The sequence below is a fragment of the Gnatocerus cornutus genome, chromosome 6 (genome assembly GCF_029298725.1).
Source record: "Gnatocerus cornutus isolate USDA-ARS CGAHR chromosome 6, icGnaCorn1.1, whole genome shotgun sequence".
Classification (NCBI taxonomy): domain Eukaryota; kingdom Metazoa; phylum Arthropoda; class Insecta; order Coleoptera; family Tenebrionidae; genus Gnatocerus; species Gnatocerus cornutus.
In genome coordinates, this window is record NC_142238.1 from 7355110 (window position 1) to 7366621 (window position 11512).

The window sequence follows — 11512 nt, forward strand, 5'->3', positions numbered from 1 at the left end:
CGTGTTGTGTTATTAAAGAGGTCTTACTAGTAATCAGATTAGATAGATGATGATAATTAAGGCAATTTTGGTCAAACCGCATTTTTTTTTAACTTCGCGTGTAATATAAAAAACAGTTTAGCAGTTATACCTAAACATGTATGTTTCTACAACTTTTTATAAACTATTGCAATTAGTCTTATTAAAATATATTTGTTATTATAATCAATTATTACAATACGTAAATTATGTTAAAGTGAAAATGCAAATAAATCAACTTTTTAAATCTTCAATAAATTTATATTGTGTTAAATTAAGATTTTTTTAAAATATGTATTACGTAATCCGAATTATACCTTAGCTATGGCATCTGGACTGATTAGAATGAATGCATATTTATAAGTATGCCCCAGGAGTGTGCGTTTCAGAATTGTAAAGTACGTTAGGTAGAAAAAATCATCAGTGAAATTCAAACGCGCATGAAGGATAGCCGTCGACACTGGAAAATTGTACCTTAGGTTAAAGTTGCGTTGTTTTAACTTTTACTGGTGTTAAAGTGATAACGATAACTACCTAATTTTTTCGACGGTGAATTTTTTTTACCCGAAACCGGATTTTATATTTCCTTTTCCTAATTTGTATCTTAAACATTCCCAAGTTGCTATGGAAACAAAGCTATTCTAACATTCCGTATCGAAATGGATATTCTAGCACTGAAAACGAATTGGAAAATAGCGAAAATAGCTCTGTTTTAAGAACAAATTAGGAAAAATAATATAAAAACCTCGTTCATAAGGCCATTTAGGCACTCATCCATTATAAAACTCGCGGCTTTGCACTCGTTTTATAAACTTGGATTCGTGCCTAAAAAATTGCCTTATGAAACTCGGTGTTTTAATATACTATACTACCTAGTAATCATTTTTTTCAAAAATTGACGTCAATGGTTAACATTCCGATGATAAAAGGCGGTAAAATTTGAAATGTTAAGTGGTTACTATGGCGACGACAGAGAAGCTTTCTCTCTGCGCCTGCGCGTTGCATAACGTCAACTCACCAAAAACAAGTTTGGGTCTGTGGACGCCATTTTAAATAAAACAAATTATATTTCATGGATAAAATTAGTTAAATTAAAAACTAAAACACACAATGGAAGAAACCGACGTCCCCATGGAATATGACGTTGCTGACGTTGACGGCGTCGCCCCAGAAGAATTCGATGAAGACGGTGGCTTCGAGAACGACATTGAATTAGGGGATGATTTCCAAATACGCGGACGCGGACGAACAGGGTTCAGGTATTCAAAGTTAAACTACCAACATTTTTTCTAACAAACTTTAATTTTAGGGGGCGTGGTCAACCCCGCGCTTGGCCTGGACCGCCCGGTCCCCCAGGTCCACGCGGCGAAGGCCCGCCAAGATTTCGAGGTAGAGGTTTTGGCCCCGGTGGGCCTCCACCATTCCGTGGACGTGGAGGACCTCCTCCTCCTATGTTTGGTAGAGGAGGACCTCCAAGAAATCCTCCACCAGGAGCTGGATTTAATGGACCTCCGAATTTTAATGGACCTAACTGGGGAGGTCCCATGGGACCGCCAGGGACAATGGGAGGACCACCGAATATGATGGGACCGGGACCAAATGGACCACCGTTTGGGCCCCCTGGAATGATGGGTGGACCTCCTAATATGAACAATGGACCGCCGACGATGGTGACGCAAGGCGGGACAAACACCAATGGGCAATTTCCACCAGTGACAAATCCTTCTACGGTATGTTTTGTAATTTTTTCTATGAATGCCCTTATTGAAGAGCCTTTTCAGGGATTAGATGCTAATAGTGAGATTTGGGTAGAGACTAAAACAGCAGAAGGCAAGTCATATTTTTATAATGCTCGTACTAGAGAAACCACTTGGACTAAGCCGGAAGGTCCTAATGTAAAAGTAATCTCTCAGGATCAAGTGGAAGCTATGGCACAAGCAGCCACCACAGGTTTAGCACAAGGGACATCAACTGCAGCTCAAGCGGCTTTAGCGCAGGCTAACGTGTCAAACAAACCTGATGGTACCTACAAAAACCAGTTATTTATAATTTCTCAATATAATTTCCAGTTGAAACTGATGATTCCAAGGCTGACGGCAAAGCAGCTTCTGCTGGAAACCCCATGCAACCTAACATGTTAGCAGGCCCCCCACCCGGGATGCCACCTTTTGGTGGTCCTCCAGGTCAATTTGGCGCACCTCCTTTTGGTCTACCTCCGCCGGGATTCCAAGGATCATGGCCAGCTCCAGGACAGGCGCCCGCATGGCCAGGTGGCCCTCCCGGAGCTGCTCCTTGGGGTATGCCGCCAGGTCTTCTTGCAGGTTTACCAGGAGCTTTGCCGGCAATTGACGAAGCCGCAGTATTGGCAAAAGTCGATCCTGATATCATCGCCAAAGCGGCCGACTGGAGCGAACATAAGTCTCCTGATGGACGATTTTACTACTACAATACCAAAAAGGGGGAAAGTGTATGGGAAAAACCACAAGCACTTAAGGATTTAGAGAGTAAGGCGAAAAAGACCTCAATTCATTTAGTTTTTTAGTGATTCTTGCAGCTGCAAAACTGGCGGCAGCCCAAGGGATCTCGACTCGACCAGGAAATGATGTGATTCCAAACACCGAAACAGGTAAGCCAAATGCCCCAGCGGTCCAAGTAGCCAATGGAGAAGTCGTCAAAGACAATGTGGTCAAGGAGGAAGAAGACAAAATTAAAAAAATCCAAGAGGAATCCAGGAAGAAAAAGGAGGAGGAAGAAAAAACTAAAGAAATCAAAAGTCAAGACAAGTCGAGGCCAGTTTCTAGTACCCCAGTTCCTGGAACACCTTGGTAATTATAACTTTAATAAAAGCTGAAACAGTCTTTTTATCTTTATTGTTTTATAAAATGCACGCGAATATACTTTTATATAGCCCATTGTAAACCTTTGATCTTGTTTTCTAGGTGTGTCGTTTGGACTGGCGATGGTCGTGTCTTCTTCTACAACCCATCATCCAGAACTTCAGTGTGGGAGCGCCCCGACGAACTACTAAAACGCACAGACGTCGATAAAATGGTGGCTACACCCCCAGATTCCGTTGGATCGCAGCCAAAGATTTTAGAAGCTGCCGAAAGTCCAATTAAAAAACGAGTGTCGGACGATAGTGAAAGTGAAGAAGAGACTCCAGCTAAAAAGACCAAAAAAGAAGAAACAAGTAAGTTATCATTTATCGCACTTACTATGAATCTACCAAATAAATTAGGTACCAATGGCACCACACCTCAATCCGCACGGAAAATCGACATCGGAAAAGAAGCAGCCATTGAAGCAGAAGTCAGAGCAGCCAAGGAACGCGCAGTGGTTCCTTTGGAACATCGAATCAAATCTTTTAAAGAGATGTTGGCTGAGAAACACGTCTCTGCTTTCAGCACGTGGGAGAAGGAACTTCATAAAATCGTTTTCGATTCAAGGTATCTGTTGTTAACTTCTAAAGAGCGAAAACAGGTATTTGAAAAGTACGTAAAGGAAAGGGCCGAGGAAGAGAGGCGAGAAAAGCGAAATAAACTACGGGAGAAAAAAGATGCTTTCAGGAAACTACTGACTGAATCGCATCTTCATGGAAAGTGAGTTGAATTATTCTTGAAAGAATGTTAATTACGCATGTTTTCCCAGGTCTTCATTTAGCGACTTTGCACAGAAATTCGCAAAGGACGAAAGATTTAAAGGCGTAGAGAAAATGCGTGAACGGGAAAGTCTTTTTAACGAATATTTAATTGAAGTAAGAAAACGGGAGAAAGAAGAAAAGAACCAACGTAGAGAGCAGGTGAGAACAGCTTGAGTTTTATTTTCCAAGAGACAGGTAACATTTAATGTTGTTGCAACAATTGAGCGTTTAAAAACACTATTGTAATTGTTGCACTTCATTACTTGTGCAAACTCTTGCAGTACAGAAGGAGGCAATTGAGCCATGTTTCATGAAGAGTACTGCAAGGTTGCATGTTAATTCTAAGAAACTAAGGCTATAATTACTTTAAATTTAAACTATGGTCATTCCATGATAAGGTTATTTAATAATTGTACAACATACTAAAATTATTTACAGGTTTTCAGCACTCGGTATGTAGATATTGTGTTAGATTATTTTAATGGATTGAAAATTGTGTGTTTGCCACAATTTTTATAACCGACACTATAACGATCATTATTTGTAGTGAAACAAAACAAAAGTTCATCAGATCTGACATCATTATGATACCAATTGTAAAAATTTTGTAGAAGATTGAAGAACTTTTGTTTTTAGGTGACAATGTGTAACCAGCCACAAGCCATTTTGTTTTTGTTAACATCTGTTGGTTTGTTGTTGGTATTTGATCGATTTTTTGCCCAAATTTCGACCAACCAAAGAACGCTATAACAGTTTTTGTAAATGATGAGTCTCTTATCCAGCTTCATTACTTTTTCAAGAGATGTGGAATGCGGGTGAAACACAGTTACTTCCGTTACCCAAGGCTCGTGTTCATCGTGTGAGAGAAGTCATCCCAGGTGACAGCGCTCCTTGCCGGCAATGGGGCTAGTTTTTATTTAACGGTACTTAACCTACAAGTTAGTTGTTACTCTTTTAAGAAAATTATAAGTACAGTAATAAGTATTAGTCAAACAATCTTTATCTTGTGTACCATTAAATCACATAATGCACAAACAAAAGCGACCAAAATGTACCATTATTTTCAGTGACCTCTGTGGACCGCTTGTTCAGGATATCCAAAAAAGATCGAACACATATCACAAGTCTTTTCCACAGATTAACGAATTGAAATGTTTTCGATCATTACTCAACCGATGAACTTTTTTTTCAGGAGTTACTTAATATTATTTTTTTCAGATTGGGGTAGCTGTCGTAGTTCTAAGATATTATAATCTAAAATTTAGATAATTGAACAACTGCTAACTTCTCAAGTTTGACGAGTTGCGTGCTTGCAGGTAAAGAAAGACTTCTTCGCAATGCTTCGCGAACATTCAGACATTGATCGTCACTCTCACTGGGCGGACGTGAAACGAAAAATTGACTCTGATTCTCGATACAAAGCGGTCGATTCTTCTGGGCAACGCGAAGATTGGTTCAGAGAATATTGCAAGCTTCTTAAAGAAGAAAAGAAGAAGGCGAAAGAGAAAGATCGGGAACACAAACGTGATAAAGAGAAGCATAAGAAAAAGGACAAAGACAAGGATAGGGAACGTCATTCCAAAGACGACAAAGAAAAAGAAAAAGAGCGCGACAAAGAAAAGTTAAAGAAAGAAGATGATGGTGAAACCTCGAATAAAGAAGTTGAAGAAACAGAACCTGAAGAAACTGACGACGAGCGAGCTCAAGAACAAAAAGAGAAAGATAGACAAGCGAGGGCTGAAGCAAGTTTGAGGGAACGGGAAAAAGAAGTGCAAAGGACATTGGCGACGCACATGCGAGATAGAGATAAAGAACGGGAGCAACATAAACGCGATGAGGCTATACAGGTAAACTATTAACCACCAACGATGGTAAATTCACTTTTAAATTTCAGCATTTCAATGCTTTATTGGCTGATCTGGTTAGAAATCCCGAGCTCAGTTGGCGCGAAGTTAAACGCATTTTAAGAAAAGACCATCGGTGGGACTTGGCTGACTCTTTATCCCGTGAAGATAAAGAAAAATTGTTTAATGAACACATTGAACACCTCCTTAGAAAAAAACGAGAGAAATTTAGGGAACTCTTAGATGAAACTCCAGAGGTTACTTTAACTAGTGGTTGGAAAGAAATCAAAAGATTAATCAAAGAAGACCCCAGATACACCAAATTTGCTTCCAGTGAACGGGTATGTTTTTAAGATGTGTTTAAACTTGTGCTTATCAAGTTTTGTAGTGTGAACGTGAATTTAAAGACTACCTTAAGGACAAGCTTATAACTGCAAAAGGGCAGTTTAAAGAGTTACTACAAGAAACCAAGTTGATTACCCATAAATCATTGTCGAATCTTCGTGAGAATCAAGGATTTATGCAGGAAATTGAGGACATTCTGAAGAATGACAAGAGGTACTTGGTTCTTGATCATATTCCACAAGAAAGGACACAGTTGATTTTAAATTACTTGGAGGAACTTGATAGAAGGGGACCACCTCCACCACCAACAGCTAGTGAACCTAATAGGAGATCAATTAAATAATATACTGTTGTATTTATTATTGCATAATTACGCCATTACAGATGTGTATTGTATTTGGACTCAATATTCCAGTTTGTAACGATAGCGGTTTTGAACTGATTTGTTGTACAATTTTATTTTATATTGTCATAGAAAATAATGATTACACTTAATTCAAAGCTTAAAGATTTTTTATTTATACAGGGTGTTATGAAAATGAGTGCAAATTAATAAATAAATAAATTCACGAAAATTCAATTGAACAAGACTGCCGAATTTGTTTATTAAAATTGCTCAAAATGCCGTCATTCACTGTCAATGCATGCCTGAATTCTCCGGGCCATTGCAGTTTGTGTTCTCACAATTATCGCTGGGTTTTGGCGAATTGTTTCAACCACAGCATTCACACGTTCACTTAATTCTTCCACTGAATTCACGGGGTTCGCGTACACCAACTCTTTCATATGTAACCACATGAAAAAATCGCAGGGATTTAAGTCTGGTGAACGAAGGGGCCACAACACTGGTCCATTTCTTGTTTTCAAAGTACACATTTAGCCATTGGGATACGGGCACTGTACACACGCTGTGCCTCCCGAGCTTCCAACCGTTTTGTACCACCTTTTGCACTTTAAAAACGATCTAATAACTTTGACACTGAAAATTCACGACAAACTGAGCGTTTTTAATTATAAATTAAATCTGATCAGTCGTTTTTGTGACAAAAAATTGTGATAAGGTTTAAGTCAAAAAACCTCGTTGCGGAAATGAAAGTGAAAGTGTTTAGAGGCATGGAACGGCTCGCCAAATTAAGGGCGGAAAAAGGCGAAAATAAAAATGCGTTTACGGAAAAAAAGTATCTAGAAAAGTTGGAGATCTTGATGGTTAATTTTGGGTATTTAATTTCATAACACCCTGTTATGAATTTTCTGAATAAAATTTTTGTAAGTTTCCAACACTTTTTACTTTATCTTAAGCTTAATAGTTCTAAACACCACGGCAAATTAGTTTAGAAAATAGTCATTAATAAAGTGTTTTGATACTGATAACGCAGAGTTTTTATGCTTTTTTGTTCTTTAATTTTATAGCAATTCAATGGTAGGTGGGCGTCGTCAAAATACGGGGAGGAAAAATAGTTTAAAACATGCGATTTCAAAAAAAAATTATTAAGAAAAGTTGTTGCAAATGGTGAGTTCTCTTACTAGTTTAATTTTACGCACTCATTTCTATAACACCTTGTAAATGAACATGACATGAATGCAACTACAGTACAACCTTGAGTATCCGTGCTTCTCGGGACCGGAGCCTGCACGGATAATCTAGTTGTTAAATAAACATTTGTTTAAAAAACAACAGAATAATTTGGAACGTTTTTTCAATTCAAAATATATAAAAACTTTTACAAAATTCATCAACATCTTAACAGAAACAATTTTAAATATTGAAAAAAATTGAAACAATTAAGTCTTATCAGACATTGCATTACATAAAACTATTTTGTAGTAAACAATTTGGTACTTATTTTTTTTTGCCCCAAAATTTTCAGTTTTCTTAATTATGAAGTTTTCATTGCAAAAGAATTTATTTCAAGCACTTTTGTTAATGTTTGCAAACCCTGCTAGACATTCAAAGACAAAAAAATTGTTTTTGCTCTCTGCACTGACTTAAATCTCATTAAACTATACCAACCGTTACTCGTGAAATTCCAAATTTTAGGTTTTCTAACATTGAAAGCGAAAGTACGAAGTGGTTGGTCTTCGATTTGTGTGTTTTTGTAATAAACGGATAATCGAGCGAACACCCTTGCACGGATAATCCGCACCCGGCTAACCGAGGTTCAACTGTAATTGCATAATAGAATGAATTAGTTAAAGAGAATTATTTTACTCTAACTGATTCTTGGTTCTTTATTTTTCAAACGTTTAGAAAGAACTTACCCAAAATACAACTAATTAATATTATATCGACAAAAAATATTACGTAAGCGTTTAATAAATACCACCGAGTTAAGTTATCTCGTATTTTCTATATAAGAAAAAATGTTTACTCCTTTATTTATTATGGAATTTCATAAGCTAAATTTTAAAGAAGGCAATCAAAGGACACGAAAAACTTCATATTAATTTGAATTTGTTGAAAATAAGTATTTTTAAAACAGCATTTTAAAAAAAAGTCCTAAAGTACTTCTTGTTGAAAAAAATCTTTGTAGTATGAGAGCAACACGACAAAGTGTCTGAAGTGTTTATTATCAAACTTTTGAAGCTTACTTAATGTGGGGATCTCATGATTTCAAAGCCGCATCGTGTTTACCGCTACATTGAGATTATTATCTCTTGAAGAGCTAATTAAATACTATCTTTGTAATCAACCAAGGAGAACAATATAAAATGAATACACCTGTTCAATGTCCTATAGAAAAATGACCGGACTAGTTTTCCTTCTTATAATTCAACTCTCTCTGGCTGCCTCGTTTTCGGTGCATCCAAGAGCGTCAGGTAAGTGGCGTCGTAAGATTTTGTTCACGAGCTAATGCCTTTTTTTAGATTGTAGCATTAAATTATCAAGTTTGAACCCTGAACCTATTGTTGTTTCTAACAATGACTTCCAATTCTTGTACGCTGAACCCAACGAGGAATTCATTACAATACCCGCTGGCGCTTCCGTTGTCATTTCGTGCCCAGGAGGTACCCTGAATTTGGGTTCAACGGCAGTTTCTAGCTCGAGTGTTTTTGCGAACTGTACCTCTGGTGCGACGTTCACCACAAATACTGGAAGTTTTAGTTTCAATGAAGTAACGTGCTCCAGGAACCCATTTCACACCGCTAGGTATACAGGAAATTCTTGCGAAAACGGTGGTAGAGAAATTGAAGTGGGATTCGTATTGACTGATTTCAGTTTCGCTCGGCAGATATTGATTTGCTTTGACGATGTGAACAAAAATCCTTTATATTCTTCGTATGATCTCACTAGATCTATAGGGAACCATGAGAGTGGTGTTGATAGACCTAGTTTCATTGAAGATGATTTTTACAATCTTAATGTAAAAGTCAACAATTTGTATGTTCGCGGAGGACAACGAGAGACCATCAACACCCTTTTAGGGCTTCCTGTTGATTCTACAAAGTACATTCAAAACTCGAACGATTTCTACTTGTCTCGTGGACATCTCACTGCAAAAGCGGACTTTATTTATGCACCTCAACAGACTGCCACTTTTCATTATGTAAACGCAGCACCGCAGTGGCAAACTTTTAATGGAATGAATTGGGAAAATGCCGAATCTGATGTTAGAAACTATGCGGACACCAATGGATTAGATTTAAAGGTGTATACTGGAATATACGGGGTATCAACTCTACCTCATGAAACCACAGGTGAAGAAATACCACTGTACCTCTATGTGGATAGTGGAACTACTGCTCTAGCAGTACCAGAACTTTATTGGAAAGCTGTCTACAATCCAAAGACTAAACAAGGAGTTGTTTTGTTGGGTATTAATAATCCGTATCAAAAGGATGTCAAGAAGAGTATTATCTGTGAGGATATCTCTGACCAAATAAAATGGCTACACTGGGAAGCGGAAAACAATGAAAAAGGATATTCGTACGCTTGTGAAGTCGACGATTTTAGAAAAACCGTCTCTTACCTACCTAAATTTGAGGTCACAGGTTTGTTGTTGTAATTCTACTGAGCATTGTAACTACTATTGTATGAAGTAAAATAAAGAATGAACAAGGTTCTAGTTAATGAGGTTTTATTAAAAAATCATGCAAATGATGAGTATTAAATGAAATAAATGAAATATATCAAGAATCTAGATTATTTCCCTGAGTATTGAGGAGGTATTTTCAGTACAAGTATCTTTATAAAAATACACTTACGTGAGTGAGTGATAAAAATGAAAATAAAACAACAGTAAAGGTCAATTAGTAGTGATAACAATCACTACTGTTTCCGGCAAGACTCAAAAGTTGAAAGTGATTGGTTCTGACATATTTTTAGATGAGGCTCTACCTAGGTGTTAAATTAATTGGCAATCTACACTTTCCACTTCAGTTTAATTTTAACTACAAATTTAGATGAACTAATAAATTAAAAGAATTGACAAACAAATTTCAAGTGTGCAACAAAAATTGTGCATAAAAAACTAAAAAAAAACGGAAACTATACTATTATAAACGATAATTAGAACAAATACACTTTTAATTGTTTTTTTTTAATTCGTAGTTAATCGACATCTCTTTTTCTATTATGTAGTACAAAATTTTTATTCATTATCGTGTCATTGCAAAGCCTAAGGTTTTCCCAAAAGCTTATTATTTACAACCCTAATCTTAATCTTTTAACTGTCGACGAAGAGGAAGTTGCCGGTCTCTTTGACCAATAAATGGTAATAAAAAAACAAACGCAAAGAAGTTCAAAGCAATGTTTTCAGATAAATTAGGATTCGCATAAATAATAATCAATAAGTATAAATAAATGCAGTACAAATTGTATAATTTATTTATTATTATTTAACCATAACAAAGCCTTAAAGGAATAAAAATACCCATTAAAAAAAAACAAAATTTAGCTATTATCACACTAATGCATCTCGTCAAATGGGGTTGCTACATATCCACTTTCAGTTTTTTTTATCAGAACACCTACTCTTTGTGTACCAGGACTACGCACATCGCTGTCTTCAGAAGTAACGTCAGTTGAATCTTAAATATAAAAAAATAACAAACATTGAAATTATAAAAAATTGAAATCCTTTGAAACATACTTCCTCGAACTCTTCTTCTAATAGGATTTTTCGTTGCATAAGAACTCTCGAAAACAACGTTTCTCAATGTAGGATCCGGCCTTTTTGAATCGTAACGTACGTTAATGTGGATATTTTTTAGGAACGAAGTGTCCGATTGCTTTCCTGTTACTTGTCGATAACAGTTTGATACTTCCAAAAGAACTATTGCTTTCTCTAGTCTGTTTTGAGCAATCGTTAGAGCGGCCCTAGCTTCACATTTTTTTAAGCCGGGAAATCTAGCTAATAACAATTCCATGTTGGTCAATCTTTGGCGTGCAGATAATGAAAGCTGAAAAAAAAATTTTTTTTTTCTAAAATTATTGGTACCAAAACTATCAAAATGTAAAAACGCCTGGATATTATGTACATTTATGATTATCAAAAAACGTAAAAAAGTGAAAAGTTACCAACATCAGACCCCTGATTTAACAAAATAAACAATCATAAATAAATAAATTGAAAATAGTCGCTTAGTTTTGCTTAGTTAAAAAAATTAATTAACATTTTACGCTGCTGATCAGTTTTAGTAATACATATTTTATCAAGTTTTTTTC

General features: G+C 36.4%; 2 protein-coding genes across 6 annotated transcripts; both read left to right on the forward strand.

Moving 5' to 3' along the window:
* The first annotated feature begins 990 nt into the window (after window positions 1-990).
* LOC148172542 (transcription elongation regulator 1) lies at window positions 991-6355 on the forward strand. 5 transcript variants are annotated; one of them, XM_088039556.1, is made up of 11 exons: window positions 992-1277; window positions 1328-1748; window positions 1800-2040; window positions 2088-2522; window positions 2561-2843; window positions 2958-3208; window positions 3257-3617; window positions 3667-3817; window positions 4975-5505; window positions 5553-5843; window positions 5891-6355. In XM_088039556.1, exons 1-11 carry the CDS (start codon window positions 1129-1131, stop codon window positions 6188-6190), a joined length of 3414 nt encoding a protein of 1137 aa, XP_087895682.1. In that variant the 5' UTR covers window positions 992-1128; the 3' UTR covers window positions 6191-6355. The 5 variants fall into 5 exon arrangements, with proteins under 5 accessions (XP_087895679.1, XP_087895681.1, XP_087895680.1 ...); XM_088039557.1 differs by having other exon boundaries at window positions 2573-2843; XM_088039553.1 differs by having other exon boundaries at window positions 991-1277; window positions 2958-3617.
* A 2181-nt stretch (window positions 6356-8536) lies between these two features.
* LOC148172543 (salivary endonuclease-like) lies at window positions 8537-9911 on the forward strand. Its single transcript, XM_088039589.1, has 2 exons — window positions 8537-8664; window positions 8713-9911. The coding sequence occupies exons 1-2, from the start codon at window positions 8574-8576 to the stop codon at window positions 9849-9851; spliced, it is 1230 nt and encodes a 409-aa protein (XP_087895715.1). The 5' UTR covers window positions 8537-8573; the 3' UTR covers window positions 9852-9911.
* The last annotated feature ends 1601 nt before the right edge of the window (window positions 9912-11512 follow it).

What these genes read in the sequence shown, in the direction of transcription:
- LOC148172542 (XM_088039553.1), top strand. Translation starts at nt 1,129, where the DNA reads ATGGAAGAAACCGACGTCCCCATGGAATATGACGTTGCTGACGTTGAC. An exon ending in CGTGTCAAACAAACCTGATG is followed by an intron (nt 2,041 to 2,087) that starts GTACCTACAAAA and finishes TATAATTTCCAG; the next exon opens with TTGAAACTGATGATTCCAAG. An exon ending in CCAGTTCCTGGAACACCTTG is followed by an intron (nt 2,844 to 2,957) that starts GTAATTATAACT and finishes CTTGTTTTCTAG; the next exon opens with GTGTGTCGTTTGGACTGGCG.
- LOC148172543 (XM_088039589.1), top strand. Translation starts at nt 8,574, where the DNA reads ATGTCCTATAGAAAAATGACCGGACTAGTTTTCCTTCTTATAATTCAA. An exon ending in GGTGCATCCAAGAGCGTCAG is followed by an intron (nt 8,665 to 8,712) that starts GTAAGTGGCGTC and finishes GCCTTTTTTTAG; the next exon opens with ATTGTAGCATTAAATTATCA.